Here is a 17,930-nt window from a genome sequence, read left to right on the forward strand (position 1 = left end):
GGTGATGTCACTCAGGCTTTGTCCAGGATATTGTTGTTTCTTTATTTCTTTCCTCTTATTGCATTGCATACGTCTGCTGTATGCACACCAGTCCTGTATGTGGCAGTAATGCTGCATTAGGTAGCCAACTGCCAATAAGCACAGCCATAGAAGAAAAAAAAAACAAACAAACCAGAAGAAGAAGCTAGTTAGCTGCCAATCACAGCCACTACTGGGGAGAAATATTTCACTTGTCATCTTCTTCTTCTTTTGGCTTAGGGGGCGCCACAGCAGATCGGTCATTTCCATCTCACCCTGTCCTATGTATCTTCCTCTGTCACACCAACCACCTGCATGTCCTCCCTCAGAACATCCATAAACCCCCTCTTTGGCTTCCCTTTTCTCCTCCTGCCTGGTGGCTCCATCCTCAGCATCCTTTTCCCTACAGTAGTGTTCAGAATAATAGTAGTGCTATGTGACTAAAAAGATTAATCCAGGTTTTGAGTATATTTCTTATTGTTACATGGGAAACAAGGTATCAGTAGATTCAGTAGATTCTCACAAATCCAACAAGACCAAGCATTCATGATATGCACACTCTTAAGGCTATGAAATTGGGCTATTAGTAAAAAAAAAAGTAGAAAAGGGGGTGTTCACAGTAATAGTAGCATCTGCTGTTGACGCTACAAACTCAAAATTATTATGTTCAAACTGCTTTTTTAGCAACCCTGTGAATCACTAAACTATACTCAACAAAAATATAAACGCAACACTTTTGGTTTTGCTCCCATTTTGTATGAGATGAACTCAAAGATCTAAAACTTTTTCCACATACACAATATCACCATTTCCCTCAGATATTGTTCACAAACCAGTCTAAATCTGTGATAGTGAGCACTTCTCCTTTGCTGAGATAATCCATCCCACCTCACAGGTGTGCTATACCAAGATGCTGATTAGACACCATGATTAGTGCACAGGTGTGCCTGAGACTGTCCACAATAAAAGACCACTCTGAAAGGTGCAGTTTTGTTTTATTGGGGGGGGATACCAGTCAGTATCTGGTGTGACCACCATTTGCCTCATGCAGTGCAACACATCTCCTTCGCATAGAGTTGATCAGGTTGTCAATTGTGGCCTGTGGAATGTTGGTCCACTCCTCTTCAATGGCTGTGCGAAGTTGCTGGATATTGGCAGGAACTGGTACACGCTGTCATATACGCCGGTCCAGAGCATCCCAAACATGCTCAATGGGTGACATGTCCAGTGAGTATGCCGGCCATGCAAGAACTGGGACATTTTCAGCTTCCAAGAATTGTGTACAGATCCTTGCAACATGGACCCGTGCATTATCCTGCTGCAACATGAGGTGATGTTCTTGGAGGTATGGCACAACAATGGGCCTCAGGATCTCGTCACGGTATCTCTGTGCATTCAAAATGCCATCAATAAAATGCACCTGTGTTCTTCGTCCATAACAGATGCCTGCCCATACCATAACCCCACCGCCACCATGGGCCACTCGATCCACAACACTGACATCAGAAAACTGCTCACCCACACGACGCCACACACGCTGTCTACCATCTGCCCTGGACAGTGTGAACCAGGATTCATCTGTGAAGAGAACACCTCTCCAACGTGCCAAACGCCAGCGAATGTCAGCATTTGCCCACTCAAGTCGGTTATGACGACGAACTGGAGTCAGGTCGAGACCCCGATGAGGACGACGAGCATGCAGATGAGCTTCCCTGAGACGGTTTCTGACAGTTTGTGCAGAAATTCTTTGGTTATGCAAACCGATTGTTTCAGCAGCTGTCCGAGTGGCTGGTCTCAGACGATCTTGGAGGTGAACATGCTGGATGTGGAGGTCCTGGGCTGGTGTGGTTACACGTGGTCTGCAGTTGTGAGGCTGGTTTGATGTACTGCCAAATTCTCTGAAACGCCTTTGAAGACGGCTTATGGTAGAGAAATGAACATTCAATACACGAGCAACAGCTCTGGTTGACATTCCTGCTGTCAGCATGCCAATTGCACGCTCCCTCAAATCTTGCGACATCTGTGGCATTGTGCTGTGTGATAAAACTGCCCCTTTCAGAGTGGCCTTTTATTGTGGGCAGTCTAAGGCACACCTGTGCACTAATCATGGCGTCTAATCAGCACCTTGATATGGCACACCTGTGAGGTGGGATGGATTATCTCAGCAAAGGAGAAGTGCTCACTATCACAGATTTAGACTGGTTTGTGAACAATATTTGAGGGAAATGGTGATATTGTGTATGTGGAAAAAGTTTTAGATCTTTGAGTTCATCTCATACAAAATGGGAGCAAAACCAAAAGTGTTGCATTTATATTTTTGTTGAGTGTAGTATTTAGTTGTATAACCACAGTTTTTCATGATTTCTTCACATCTGCAAGGCATTAATTTTGTTGGTTTAGAACCAAGATTTTGCTCATTTACTAGTGTGCTTGGGGTCATTGTCTTGTTGAAACACCCATTTCAAGGGCATGTCCTCTTCAGCATAAAGCAACATGACCTCTTCAAGTATTTTGATATATCCAAACTGACCCATGATACCTGGTATGCGATATATAGGCCCAACACCATAGTAGGAGAAACATGCCCATATCATGATGCTTGCACCACCATGCTTCACTGTCTTCACTGTGAACTGTGGCTTGAATTCAGAGTTTGGGGGTCGTCTCAAAAACTGTCTGCGGCCCTTGGACCCAAAAAGAACAATTTTACTCTCATCAGTACACAAATATTTCTCTTTAGGCCAGTTGATGTGTTCTTTGGCAAATTGTAACCTCTTCTGCGCATGTCTTTTATTTAACAGAGGGACTTTGCGGGGGATTCTTGCAAATAAATTAGCTTCACACAGGCGTCTTCTAACTGTCACAGCACTTATAGGTAACTCCAGACTGTCTTTGATCATCCTGGAGCTGATCAATGGGTGAGCCTTTGCCATTCTGGTTATTCTTCTAGCCATTTTGATGGTTGCTTTCCGTTTTCTTCCACGCATCTCTGTTTTTTTTTTTTTTTTTTGGCCATTTTAAAGCATTGGAGATCATTGTAGATGAACAGCCTATAATTTTTTGCACCTGCGTATAAATTTTCCCCTCTCCAATCAACTTTTTAATCAAACTACGCTGTTCTTCTGAACAATGTCTTGAATGTCCCATTTTCCTCAGGCTTACAAAGAGAAAAGCATGTTCAACAGGTGCTGGCTTCATCCTTAAATAGGGGACACCTGATTCACACCAGTTTGTTCCACAAAATTGACGAACTCACTGACCAAATGCCACACTATTATTGTGAACACCCCCTTTTCTACTTTTTTTTACTAATAGCCCAATTTCATAGCCTTACGAGTGTGCATATCATGAATGCTTGGTCTTGTTGGATTTGTGAGAATCTATTGAATCTACTGGTACCTTGTTTCCCATGTAACAATAAGAAATATACTCAAAACCTGGTTTAATCTTTTTAGTCACATAGCACTACTATTATTCTGAACACTACTGTATATACCCTGGGTCCCTCCTCTGCCCATGTCCAAACCATCTCAATCTCACTTCTTTGACTTTCTCTCCAAATTGTCCCACCTGAGCTGTCCCTCTGATATGTTAATTCCTAATCCTGTCCGTTCTCATCACTCCCAAAGAGAATCGCAACATCAGCTGTGCCACCTCCAGCTCTCTGCCTCCTGCCTTTTTGTGCCACCATGTCTAAGCTGTACAACATAGCTGGTCTCACTATTGTCTTGTAAACTTTCCCCTTCACTCTTGCAGATACTCCACCCTTCCTGCACTCTCTTCTTCACCTCTCTACCACACTCTCCATTACTTTGGACAGTTGACCCCAAGTATTTAAACTCATCTACTTTAATCACTTCTACTCCTTGTAACTGCACTATTCCACTGACTCCCCCTCATTCACACACACGTACTCAGTCTTGCTCCTACTGACTTTCATTCCCCTTCTCTCCAGAGCATATCTCCACCTCTCCAGGCTGGACTCAACCTGCTCTCTACTAGAAATGTTTAGAAATGTCTAGAAATGTTCCACTTGTCATCACTGACTTAAATCATCAATATCAAAGTGTTAACAGCTGATTTTAAACTGATAAAAACAGTGCAGTTTTTGCGAGGCAGTGGATACCTGTATGTAGCAGTATTCGTATAGTGAAATTCTGTTTGTACGTAGCGTCTGTGTCATTGGTCAGTATAGATCATATGATCATGATGTTATGTACTTGTACATGTACGAGGTCTATTAGAAAAGAAACCGACAGTTTTATTTTTTAAAAAAACTATATGGATTTGAATCACGTGTGATTACATCAGCCAAGCTTGAACCCTCGTGCGCATGCGTGAGTTTTTTCACGCCTGTCGGTGACATCATTCACCTGTGAGCACGCCTTGTGGGAGGAGTGGTCCAGCCCCCTCATCGGATTTTCATTGTCTGAGAAGTTGCTGAGAGACTGGTGCTGTGCTTGATCAAAATTTTTTCAAGAACTGTGAGGCACATCCGAGTGGAGACCATTCGAGAAATTCAGCTGGTTTTCGGTGTAAATTTTAACGGCTGATGAGAGATTTTGGATTGTTTCTATCGCTGTAAGGACTTCCCATGGAGCGGGACGTCGCGCAGCACTCTGAGGTGACGTCGTCATCCTGTTTCAAGCTGAAAACCTCCAAATTTAAGCCTCTGTTGACCCAGGACGTCGTGAGAGAACAGAGAACTTTCAGAAGAGGTCGGAATCAGCAGTTTATCCAGACATTCCTCTATTAAAGGAGATTTTTTTAATGAAAGACGCCCGCCACAGGAAAAAACACCTTCGTGTTGATAACCATTTGTAAAATCCAGGCGGCTTTTGGTGGCTTTCAGTTGAGTGAGTATCTGAGAAATTGTTTAACAGCAGGGCATGTTCCAACTTGTCCTTAAGGCTTCCAACGGAGGTGTTTTTCCTGTGGCAGGCGTGCCGCGCCAGCTGCGAGCTGACGCGCCAATCCGTCCGCACGTCTTTCATTAAAAAAATCTCCTTTAACAGTGGAATGTCTGGATAAACTGCTGATTCCGACCTCTGCTGAAAGTTCTCTGTTCTCTCACGACGTCCTGGGTCAACAGAGGCTTAAATGTGGAGGTTTTCATCTTGAAACAGGATGACGACATCGCCTCGGAGCGCTGCGCGACGTCCCACTCCATGGGAAGTCCTTACAGCGATAGAAACAATCCAAAATCTCTCATCAGCCGTTAAAATTTTCACCGAAAACCAGCTGAATTTCTCGAATGGTGTCCACTCGGATGTGCCTCACAGTTTCTGAAAAAATTTTGATCAAGCACAGTGCCAGTCTCTCAACAACTTCTCAGACAAAGGAATTCCGACGAGGGGGCTGGACCACTCCTTCCACAAGGCGTGCTCACAGGTGAATGACGTCACTGACAGGCGTGAAAAAACTCTCGCATGCCCACGAGGGTTCAAGCTTGGCTGATGTAATCGCACGTGATTCAAATCCATATGGTTTTTAAAAAAAAAATAAAAATAATAAGGTCGGATACTTTTCTCACAGACCTCGTATTTACTATTGATACGTAACCACAACCATGAATCCTAACCATAACTTCTAACCCTAACATAACAAGGCTGTGTTAAGTACATATAGAATGTAGAATTTTTAATATGGGCATGTATGAATAGCCACTTCTTTTTTGCTAAAAGTTGCAGTTTGTCAAATGTTTAGAAATGAAGAGAAAAAAACTCAAACAGAAAGTGGAACCAGTCCTTGATGGGTAAGTTATTATTATTATTATTATTATTATCATTTCTGACCCTATATGTTTTAATGCGAGGTTAATCATTGACGAACTAGAACGGCACTTGGTGCATACCTCTGCTATGGTACCAGATTGCTGCTTTTTCTCATTACCTTCCTTTCATATGACTTTTAAAAAACAACTATCTTCTTCTTCTTTGTCTTTCGGCTGTTCCCGTTAGGGATCGCCACAGCAGATCAATCGTTTACATCTCACCCTGTCCTCTGTATCTTCCTCTGTCACACCAACCACCTGCATGTCCTCCCTCAGCACATCCATAAACCTCATCTTTGGCCTCCCTCTTCTCCTCCTGCCTGGTGGCTCCATCCTCAGCATCTTTCTCCCTATATACCCTGGGTTCCTCCTCTGCACATGTCCAAACCATCTCAATCTCACTTCTCGCCTCTCTGACTTTGTCTCCAAACCGTCCCACCTGAGCTGTCCCTCTGATATGTTCATTCCTAATCTTGTCCATTCTTGTCACTCCCAAAGAGAATCCCAACATCTTCAGCTCTGCCACCTCCAGCTCCGTCTCCTGTCTTTTTGTTAGTGCCACCATCTCTAAACCTTACAACATACCTGGTCTCACTACTGTCTTGTAAATGTTCAACATACTTCTCTGCCACTCCAGACTTCCTCATACAATACCACAGCTCTTCTCTTGGCACCCTGTCATAAGCTTTTTCTAAGTCCACAAACACACAATGTAACTCTTTTTGGCCTTCTCTGTACTTCTCCAACAGTATTCTCAGAGCAAACATTGCATCTGTAGTGCTCTTTCTTGGCATGAAACCATATTGCTGCTCACAGATCTTCACCTGTTTTCTAAGCCTAGCTTCTACTACTCTTTCCCATAACTTCATGCTGTGGCTGATCAACTTTATGCCTCTGTAGTTACTGCAGCTCTGCACATCACCCTTGTTCTTGAAAATAGGAACCAGCACACTTCGTCTCCACTCCTCAGGCATCCTCTCACTTTCCAAGATTTTATTAAAAAATCTGGTTAGAAACTCTACTGCCATCTCTCCGAGACATTTCCATGCCTCCACTGGAATGTCATCCGGACCACTCTGCCGCTCCTATCACCACTCTTTCATGCTTGGGCACACTCTCCACCACCTCATCTAACACACTCCAGAAATCTTCTTTCTCCTTCATCTCACAACCTACCTGTGGGGCATATGCACTGATGATATTCATCAGCACCCCTTAAATTTCCAACTTCACACTCATCACCCTGTCAGACACTCGCTTAACCTCCAACACACTTTTAACATACTCTTCCTTTAAAATGACCCCAACATTTCTCTTCCTGTCCTCACCATGGTACAACAACTTGTACCCACCGCCGATGCTCCTGCTTTTACTTCCCTTCCACTTGGTCTGTTGCACACACAATATGCCTACCTTTCTCCTCTCCTTCATATCAGTCAGCTCTCTCCCTTTACCAGTCATACTACCAACATTCAAAGTCCCCACTCTTATTTCCACCCTTCTAGTTTTCTTCTTCTCCCGCTGTTTGTGGAAACATTCTCCTCCTCTTCTATGTCGTCTTCGCACAGCAATAGCCCAATTTCCACCAGCACCCTGTTGGGCAACAGCACGGGTGGCGGACGGTATTAACCCGGGCCGTGACCGATCCGGTATGGAAATTCGATTCTTCGTCTGTATAGTTGGGTTGGTTTGTTTTACGCCAGATGCCCTTCCTGACGCAACCCTCCTCATTTATCCGGGCTTGGGACCGGCACTCAGAATGTACTGGCTGCACACCCCATGTGGCTGAGTTAAAAAAAAAAAAACAAACTATAATGCAGATTTTATTTATTCTGTAAGGCACTTAGTAGTTCATTTAAAATGAAAATATTGGAATGAATAAACTCCCTTTGTGCTGTTTTATCTTTAATTTGATGAACGAATGGATAAATTTATTTAGAATCACTAGCTTGAAGGCAAATTTCCCCCCTTTTTTTCTTTTTTGTATTTAGTTAGTGTATTAAAATCATTCACAGTCTAAATTTGTATTATGTGACTGTAAAGTGGAGTCATTAGTGTCGGGTAATTCCAGCAGTGCTAAATGATATAAATTTAGTAAATTTGTAGCTGACATTGTTGATTCATCTTATTGCTGTTTAAAGTAAACAGCATGCTGATGTTTTTTAAATTAATTTGATTAATTATTAATGCTATTGAAACAAATCGGATGACCTAAATAGTTTTCCTAATCAATTCCACGTCTTTATATGTACGTAAAATATGTATGATAAATATCTACACAAGAAGAAATAGCTCCACATTTTGTGGAAAAAGACCCCTTCCTAAAGTCAAGTCAAGTCATGGTGCATACACTTTGCCACATCCACAACACCATGGAACCACCTTGGGTCCTGGTCTTGGATGGCAACCACCCAGGCAGACAACCGGTCCATTCCCACATGTCTAAAATATCCACCTATCTGCCGCAGCCAGGTGAAACGTGGGCATCCCCGTGGCCATCTCCAACCTCTGGTTTCCTCAACACTCAGACACCTGCATTGGATTAATGCACAGAGAAACGGGCCACATGGTCAAACTGTCGAAGCTGACGCTCTGTCACAATGCAAGTGATACTCTTCAGCCCAGCCTCTCTTAGTAACAACAACAACAACAAAAAAAATGCTGAATATGATCTGACTCGACACACGTTCAAGCAACAAAATGATCCAAAAATGCACTTGAAATATTTTTGCAAGAATCAGTCACGGCACTAAAGTAGATCTGACTGCAACGAATGCACAAAGGCTTGTGTACAATATAAATTAAAAAGTCAGTTATGAACTCTTGAAGGACATGTCGCACCAAAATCATAACAATTTAGATTTAGGCTGTTAGTGACCATCCGCTGATCCACCGGATTAATTTGTGCACTTCCTTCACCGGTTTCAAAGTATACGAAAGTTTATAAATGAAAGTATACAAAACAAAGTACTCTCGAATACTCGGGTATTTCCAACAAGTGACGTTGCAACTAGAAGCATCCCAGCGTGTGCTTCAATAGAATGTAGCTGATAACGTTAAGAACGGAGGCACAGATTAATTCCAAAGTTGACATAAGTGTGATGTTGTGTTAGGATGACTCGTTTTTAAGTGATAACTGTTCATTTTGATGGAGTCACGGTAAAATCTGCAGCTCCAAGAATATTTCTGTGCACCTGCACGGCCATGAGTCATAAACGCAGCCTGTCAATAACCATCCCTGCTCCAGGATCAGCTTTATGCACAATTAATTATGAGTGTTGTTATCAATAAAATCTAAAAAAATACATCTGCTGTCAGCTGCACAGTGCACGTACACACACACACACACACACACACACACACACACAGAGTGAGCTTTGCAGCGCACATACACATGCACACATTCCAGCTCCAAATTTACACTCTCTCACAGTAAAAAAAAAAGAAAAGAAATCTAGCCACAAAACACAAAAGGGGAACATGCCACACTCACCATCGTGTTGTGGATGAATTTAGAAATGTAAACTTCATGTGATCAAAGAAACGCGTGCAAGTGAGATCACCATGGCTGCATCTCTGCCTCTCTCTCAATTGTGGCACATAAAACTCCTGAAAATAATGTGTTCTGACTTTCCAATGTAACAAATCCATCTCTGTGTTCAGGCAGTCCATTATAAACAGTGTCAGATGTCCCCACCTTCATGTACACAGCTTCAGTAAATCAGCATCCACACAAACAGCGCTTCACCACTTTAGGCTCCAAAATTTGACACTCTGAAAAAGTTAAGAGTTTTGGGGTGAAGCGTGTTGTCTGTTCTCTGTAAATCCGAGCCATCACTTTCGAACAGCAGCTCAGAAGCTTTGTTTTTAGACGGAGCAGGTTCGTTTCTCTGTCTGTCAGTCACTGGGATGTTTCTGTTTTGTTAATAAGGATGTCACACACTGAAAAGTGCCGAGAATTGCCAAGTGAAACGTTTTCCAGAAATGCACCTGCTAACGCTCAGAGTGAGCGGAATAAAATACATCAGAGATCACTAATTATTAGCACGTGTGCAAAGACACTTACAATTATAAGTACTTTTACGTTGTCTTACTAACTGGGATGTTAAAAACATGAGACGTGTCCTTTAAATGTCAACTTCATGGGTGGTGGAGATTAAATTGTTGACTCCCAGCAGTAACTGTGGCTTCTCTCCAGAGCGTGACCGGGAGTGCCCCCTCCAACCCCGGTTATGCACTCTGACCTGTGCTCTATTGACTGAGCACGTCAGCAGCTCTGCAGGAAGATCAACACAAATGATCAAATCTGTGGCAGCAAGAGCAAAATGAATAATAATAATAATAATAAAAAAAAAAGATTTACGGAATAAATATGAAATAAAAGTCCTGATGTTCCAACATCTTTAGAAGGCCGGGTTCGAACTGAACTTCCTCAGAAACACCTGATGGGGCCGGTCCCGGTCTAGATCCTTACATCTGTTGGCTGAGTCTAAATGTGGACATCGATCGGTTTATGCAACAATATCAAACCTGAGAGGCGAGTGAGTGGGAGCCGCGGACCTTTTGGCCATGAATCACGTCGCAAAGAGGAACTATTTCAGGACCAAAAAATGCTGCGTGTTCTCCAGCTGCTGTGTAGCCGAGTCCGCCTCAGCCTCCTACACACACGCACACAAATAATCAGTAGAGCTGAAGAGGCGCGGAACGCTCAGCTCCGTCCAGTTGCTATTTAAAAGCTGCAGGTTCAAGTGAGTGGAGGTGTCTGTACAGCGCCACCCGCTGAAGCATTTTGAAAAGCCCACTCAGCCCCACCGGAGGAACCCAAAATACTCACCACTCTAAAAACAAACAAACAAACAAACATTTTGCCTGGGTGGAACAAATCTGTCCACACCTGTAATTTAACAGTTCCTGACCTTTTGACCTTATAGAGGATGCTTGACTAGGCACTTTTGTTTTTGCTCCTTAAACATTTTTTAAAAAGGTTTTGATGAGTGAGTGAATGTTGCATTTTTACAGATTTTGATTTTGTTTTAGCTCCAACCCCCCCAGTGACCCTTAATTAGAGTAAGCAGTTGAAAAACCAAACAGGTGAAAAAGGTGAAAAATCCTGTTAAGTCGCACACGCATAAGTCTCGATTCAGCTTTACTTGCGGCCAAGTTGTGGACACCGAAAATTTAGAGCACTAATAAAAGTCGTTTGATTTGACCGTTTTTGGGAGGGATTGTCACTGTGGGCAATGATTCCTTCTTCCTCCTCTATCTGGCAATAAGGGTGAACGATTCTGTGTGGAAGATTCCTGATGATTCAAAGTTTTTGGATGCAACTCTTTAGATCCTTACCATCAGTTCAGATTGGGTCGGAATTTATACACACGCCCACCACACTAAAAAAAACAAAACAAAACACTGAATGAACTCAATTGAATTATGAGCAGGCTTTCCATTTGGCTTAGGGGGCGCCACAGCAGATCCCCCACTGATGTTTTTGAAATTAATTTAATGAATTATTAATGCTATTGAAACAAATCAGATGACCTAAATAGTTTCCCTAATCAATTCCACATCTTTATATGTATGATAAATATCTACACAAGGAGAAATAGCTCCACATTTTGTGGAAAAAGACCCCTTCCTAAAGTCAAGTCAAGTCAAGTCATGGTGCATACACTTTGCCACATCCACAACACCATGGAACCACCTTGGGTCCTGGTCCTGGACGACGGCAACCACCCAGGCAGACAACCGGTCCGTTCCCACATTTCCACAACCAGGAATGTGGGAATGGACAGCTGGATTACACCATTCCCAAATAACGCACATCCATTAGGGCTGTTCATGCTATACGAGTATAGTGAAAAAATAAAACTTATGAAAGACTTTGGGCCACATGTTGTTTTTGTTGCACTTGGGGTTTTATAGGCGCAGACTAAATTTGAACTCAGTCAGATAAGATTTATAGGTCCCCCAGAGTGACACATTTTCCTCTCCCTCCGCTGGCAAGGGAACGTCACCCTAATGGGAGAAGACACTGATGTCATTATTTTTCTTTTACAGGTACATGTGATGGGTTCTAATTGCAAAAAAAGTGGTGTTTGATTTGTCACCCAGAGCAGAACATTACTGGAATTACTGGATTACTACATTGCTTGTTTGGGGAAAATTGTTGCTTTGTGGGGGACCTCTAAACAATGTCCGATTACAATAAAATTTGGCACAGATCTTTTATTTTATTAGTGGAACAAGAACAATATGTGGCCCAAAAGATTTTGTTACAGTTGACATTTTGAACAGGTCTGACATCCATGCAAGATAATTTAATTTAATTTAGTTGGGACTACATATATTTATTAGATGTAAATCCAATCCAATGAGTCAGTTTTTTGAGTGCACACACACGCGTGCATGAACCAAAAAGTGCAAAAACTTTGAATCGTCAGGAGTCACAAACATGCCCTCACAGACAGATGTATATTTAGTTGTACATTTATATTGTGGTGTGATAAGCGTACAGAGCGTGAATCAGCCCTCTGGCGCCTTCCATTGCTCTTTGTGTTGTCATGATGTCACCGCAGACAGTAGACGGTAACCTCTGATTTGACTTTGACCTATGACCTGTGTTTGTGAGACTGACCTGTTTGACCCTGCTAAGCTCCTCCTCCATCTGATTGTGAACTCTCTGAGACTCCACCAGCTGCTCCTGTCATGGAGATTTGGGATCAAAAACACAGGTCACCAACACGTTGAGGAGATGCAGAGCCCACTGACCCAGAAGGCATAAATAATGTGGATTTTACTGTCACGTTGCCATGGCGATATTTGTCTTCCTGTAAAGCTTCCTTGCTGTAACACTGAATAGTTTGCGAGTTCAGAGACACACAAACTTGATTCCTGATGGTTTACAGTGAAGTTAGACTGAGATATTTCGAGATTTATTGACAAAATTTGAGGCACCATCATGCCTGATGATGACAGGGCCTTCATGCGGCGGCCAATCGCACTAATCATCAAACACAAAACATCTAACCTCGTAAGATTCAATTATTTAGAAAATCACTAAGTGGGAAGCAGCCTAAAGTCGTCTGAACATTTTTATCTGATTTTAAAGGGAGCTACACGTAAATTAATAACACAAGCTAATTTCACGAGCTGCCGTAGCAGCTAGCTTAGCTAGCAGTTAGCTTGGTGGATGTGTTTTTTGTAATTTTTTTTGTGTGGGTAGATTTTAAAGCTTTTGGCAGAGCAGAATTTTATAGAACAAGCTGCAATTTATAATCAGTAATTCTGTTGCCTCAAACCTCAGCAGTTTGGTTCTTATTTGGGCATCAGGAAATATATGTAAAAGGTCACCAAAATTAAACTCAAGTTCAAATGGATTGTGTGATAAATTAGAAGTAAAATTTGGATTTTTAGAATATGTCATAGTTTGGGTCAGCGAGTGAGACACGCTTTGTTTTTTTTTTTATTTTTTAATGGCAAAAATGGAAATGATTCATTAAAACACAAAATGTTTCACAATGATTTTTTTTTAAAAAAGCAAACAAATAAAATACGAACAAAATCAAGAAAAAATAAAATTACAGGCCCTCAGCGAGCATAGGCAGCCGAGAACACAAAATAATGAATAATAACATAAGATGTTATGATTTGTCAAATCAAGTAATTTACCAGAGTTAATCAAATCATTACATAAAATAAAAACACCAACAGAATTCACCATAATCTTCTGTATATTATACTGACAGTTTGCCACCAAATAATAAAAATCAAGAATCAATATAAACTTACTGACACCTCTGGGGGTTGGGGGCGACTTGAAATGTAATCAACATAAATAATGTGTTTGAGTTTTGTTATATTAGTGGTAGATTTTTAACTGGAGATAATTCTGATTTTAAGATGACAACTAAATTGATGTACGATGACTCAGCAAAACAGAAAATGTAATTTTAATGGGCCTGTGCATTATTGGTCTTTAGTGTGGTAAAGACCTGTGTCGTTGTTGTTGTCGTTTACCTGAAGCCTCTTGATTTCCCTCAGAGCCTCGATGTGCTCCTTCCTCAGCCTCTCCATCTCCTCCAGCTCCTCTGAGTCCGACAAAGATGACTGCGCACAAGCAACACAAAATTTATGCAAATTCGTGTCTGAGATTTTTTGGCAGATTCTGATGTCCTGGAATTGATTCCATTAAATGTTAAACCACATTCAGGGATGGAGCCAAACACTTAATAAATAAACAAATTAAAATATTAAGGCTGTTTGACTAATAAACATATTTCAGCGTTTCCCCTAGAATTTTATTTTATTACCAATGAAGTTGGAGGAGGTTGTTATCGCCCCTCTTTGTTTGTTTGTGAACAGCCTGGAGCCCACAATTTTTCATATATCATTATGGAATTTTTACTGAAGATTCATATCCTCATAAGCAAGAACTGATTCAATTTTCAAGGTCATAGTTTAAAGGGAAAAGTCAAGAAAAATCCTGGAAAATTGGAAAAATCTATTGTGAAAGTGTAGGAACACGGACCCACAACAGGGGGCGCAAATGAACGGACAATGGAGGAAGTCAAATAACACTTTACTGTTGTGAATAAGCACAACAAACACGGCAAATTACAATAGTAGACAATGAAGTCAAATCACAAAATGTGTCACGTGGGCAGGCTCGAAGATAAGGGACGTCTGTCCAAAGCAGAACCGGAACCACACGATTTCCTCCGCCACCGAACCCCGGGAATACTGGAGCCGCCAAGTCCCGAACTCCCAGGTGGCCACTGCCTCCGCTTGTCGGATCTGGTACTGCTGGCGAGGAACAAAAACAGATGTGGGTGCGTTTGCACCCAGCAACACGTATGGTGGGAAAACCACCTCCACCTCTCGTCAGGAAAAAACTGGTAAGTGCAGAGTGTGAGTACTTATCCAAGAGGTAGAAAAACAGTCCAATACAGTCTCCAGCTGTAATACTCACTATCTGCTATCCAACACACAAGCAACAAGGTATTATCGTCAGAAAGACAACACAGTTGGCTGAGTACTTTACCTCCTCGGTAGAGCGATATCTCGGCAAAGAGGTGGAGATGTCGTCTTGCTGATATACCACTGAAGATCAGATGATTGGTGACAGCTGTCGTAGGTGATAAGTGACAGCTGTCACCCCGGCTGCTCCTGTGAGGCGGCAGCGCCCTCTGGTGCCTGGAGCCCGCACTCCAGGCAGGGTGCCCTCTGGTGGTGGTGGGCCAGCAGTACCTCCTCTTCAGCAGCCCACACAACAGGGCCCCCCCCTCAACGGGCGCCTCCTGGCGCCCGACCAGGCTTGTCCGGGTGGCGGCGGTAGAAATCGGCCAGGAGGGCCGGGTCCAGAATGAAACCCCTCTTCACGCAGGAGCGTTCTTTGGGTCCGTACCCCTCCCAGTCCACCAAATACTGGAAGCCCCGGCCCATCCTACGGACATCCAAGAGCCGGCGCACAGTCCAAGCCGGCTCGCCAACGATGATCCGGGCAGGAGGTGGTGCCGGACCCGGAGTACAGAGGGGTGAGGTGTGATGCAGCTTTATCCGGGACACATGGAAAACAAGATGGATCCGCAGTGAGGCCGGAAGCTGAAGCCTCACTGCGGCTGGACTGATGACCTTGAGGATCTTGAAGGGACCGATGTAACGATCCTGCAGTTTAGGGGAGTCTACTTTAAGAGGAATGTCCTTTGTTGACAACCACACTTCCTGCCCTGGCCGATACGCAGGGGCCGGGGTCCGCCGACGGTCTGCATGGGCTTTTGCCCTCATCCGGGCCTTTAGCAAAGCAGAACGGGCGGCACGCCACACCCGACGGCACTTCCGCAGGTGGGCCTGGACTGAGGGCACACCGACCTCTCCCTCAACCACCGGAAACAACGGGGGCTGGTACCCCAGACACACCTCAAAAGGGGAGAGGCCGGTGGCTGAAGACACCTGGCTGTTATGGGCATACTTGATCCAGGCCAAATGGGTACTCCAGGCCGCCGGGTGTGCGGCCGTCACGCAGCGCAGGGCCTGTTCCACCTCCTGATTGGCCCGTTCTGCTTGCCCGTTGATCTGAGGATGATACCCGGATGAGAGACTCACCGTGGCCCCCAGTTCCCGGCAGAAGCTCCTCCAGACTTGCGAGGAGAACTGGGGACCGCGATCGGAGACAATGTCTGTTGGAATCCCATGCAGCCAGACAGGAGGTCCGCTGTCTCCTGGGCAGTCGGGAGCTTCGGGAGGGCCACGAAGTGGGCCGCCTTGGAGAATCGGTCCACTATCGTGAGGATGGTGGTGTTGCCCTGGGACGGCGGGAGGCCCGTGACAAAATCCAGGCCGATGTGGGACCAGGGGCGATGAGGCACAGGCAGCGGCTGGAGCAGTCCCGATGCCCTGCGGTGGTCAGCCTTGCCTCTGGCGCAGGTGGTGCAGGCCTGGATATAATCCCGGACGTCGGCCTCCAGGGACGCCCACCAGAAGCGCTGCCGGACAACTGCCACGGTTCTTCGCACCCCCGGATGACAGGAGAACTTGGAGCCGTGACAAAAGTCCAGGACTGCAGCCCTGGCCTCTGGTGGGACGTAAAGTTTGTTCTTCGGCCCAGTTCCGGGGTCCGGGCTCCTTGCCAGGGCCTCCCGGACGGTTTTCTCTACGTCCCAGGTGAGGGTGGCCACGATAGCGGACTCCAGGATGATGGGTTCCGGTGGATCCGACAATTCCGTTTTGACTTCGTCTTCATGCACCCGGGACAAGACATCCGATCTCTGGTTTTTGGTCCCGGGGCGGTAGGTGATCCGGAAGTCAAAACGGCCGAAGAACAGTGACCAGCGGGCTTGCCTGGGGTTCAGCCGCTTGGCGGTCCTGATATACTCCAGGTTCCGGTGGTCAGTGAAAACCGTGAATGGCACGGACGTTCCCTCCAACAGATGTCTCCACTCTTCAAGAGCCTCTTTCACCGCAAGGAGTTCTTGATTGCCGACGTCATAGTTCCGTTCGGCCAGGGTCAACCTGCGGGAAAAATAGGCACACGGGTGAAGGACCTTATCGGTCTCTCCCCTCTGGGAAAGCACAGCTCCTATCCCTGAGTCCGAGGCGTCCACTTCAACCACAAACTGGCGACTAGGATCGGGCTGCACCAGAACGGGTGCAGACGAGAAGCGCCGTTTCAACTCCTTGAACGCGGCATCGCACCGATCCGACCAGGTGAAGGGGACTTTTGGTGAGGTCAGGGCTGTCAGGGGGCTAACTACCTGACTGTAGCCCTTAATGAACCTCCTGTAGAAATTTGCAAAGCCGAGGAACTGTTGCAGCTTCCTACGGCTGGTAGGTTGGGGCCAGTCTCTCACCGCCGCGACCTTGGCCGGATCAGGGGCGACGGAGTTAGGGGAGATGATAAACCCCAGGAAGGACAAAGAAGTGCGGTGAAACTCACACTTCTCGCCCTTCACAAACAGCCGGTTCTCCAACAACCGCTGCAGGACCTGACGTACATGCCGGACATGGGTCTCAGGATCCGGAGAAAAGATGAGTATATCGTCCAGATATACGAAGACAAATCGGTGCAGGAAATCCCGCAAGACATCATTAACCAATGCTTGGAACGTCGCAGGGGCGTTTGTAAGACCGAACGGCATGACCAGGTACTCAAAGTGACCTAAGGGGGTGTTAAATACCGTCTTCCACTCGTCTCCCTTCCGGATCCGAACTAGGTGATACGCATTTCTAAGATCTAGCTTAGTGAATATTTGGGCTCCATGCAGGGGCGTGAACACTGAATCCAACAAGGGCAACGGGTATCGGTTACGAACTGTGATTTCGTTCAGCCCCCTGTAATCAATGCATGGACGAAGTCCGCCATCCTTTTTCCCCACAAAAAAGAAACCTGCACCCATCGGGGAGGTGGAATTCTGGATCAACCCGGCAGCTAAAGAGTCCCGGATGTAGGTCTCCATTGATTCGCGCTCAGGTCGTGAGAGGTTGTACAGCCTGCTGGACGGGAACTCAACGCCTGGAACCAAATCAATGGCACAATCGTACGGACGGTGCGGGGGAAGGGTGAGCGCCAGATCCTTACTGAACACATCCACAAGGTCATGGTACTCCACCGGCACCGTCCCAAGATTGGGCGGGACTCTGACCT

At 44.9% G+C, this 17,930-nt stretch overlaps 1 protein-coding gene across 4 annotated transcripts in view; it reads right to left on the reverse strand.

The window, feature by feature from the left end:
* stxbp4 (syntaxin binding protein 4) overlaps positions 1 to 17,930 on the reverse strand; it is a 65,991-nt gene that overhangs the window by 10,680 nt on the left and 37,381 nt on the right. For 3 of the 4 annotated variants that reach the window (XM_034193308.1, XM_034193307.1, XM_034193306.1), the window contains exons 15-16: positions 13,808 to 13,897; positions 12,426 to 12,491 (exon numbers count right to left, since the gene is read on the reverse strand). In XM_034193308.1, coding sequence (XP_034049199.1) covers positions 12,426 to 12,491; positions 13,808 to 13,897 — 156 coding nt within the window. The remainder of the gene's footprint in view (positions 1 to 12,425; positions 12,492 to 13,807; positions 13,898 to 17,930) is intronic. The other variant, XM_034193309.1, reaches the window with a different exon arrangement.

Source organism: Thalassophryne amazonica, chromosome 18 (assembly GCF_902500255.1).
Source record: "Thalassophryne amazonica chromosome 18, fThaAma1.1, whole genome shotgun sequence".
Classification (NCBI taxonomy): domain Eukaryota; kingdom Metazoa; phylum Chordata; class Actinopteri; order Batrachoidiformes; family Batrachoididae; genus Thalassophryne; species Thalassophryne amazonica.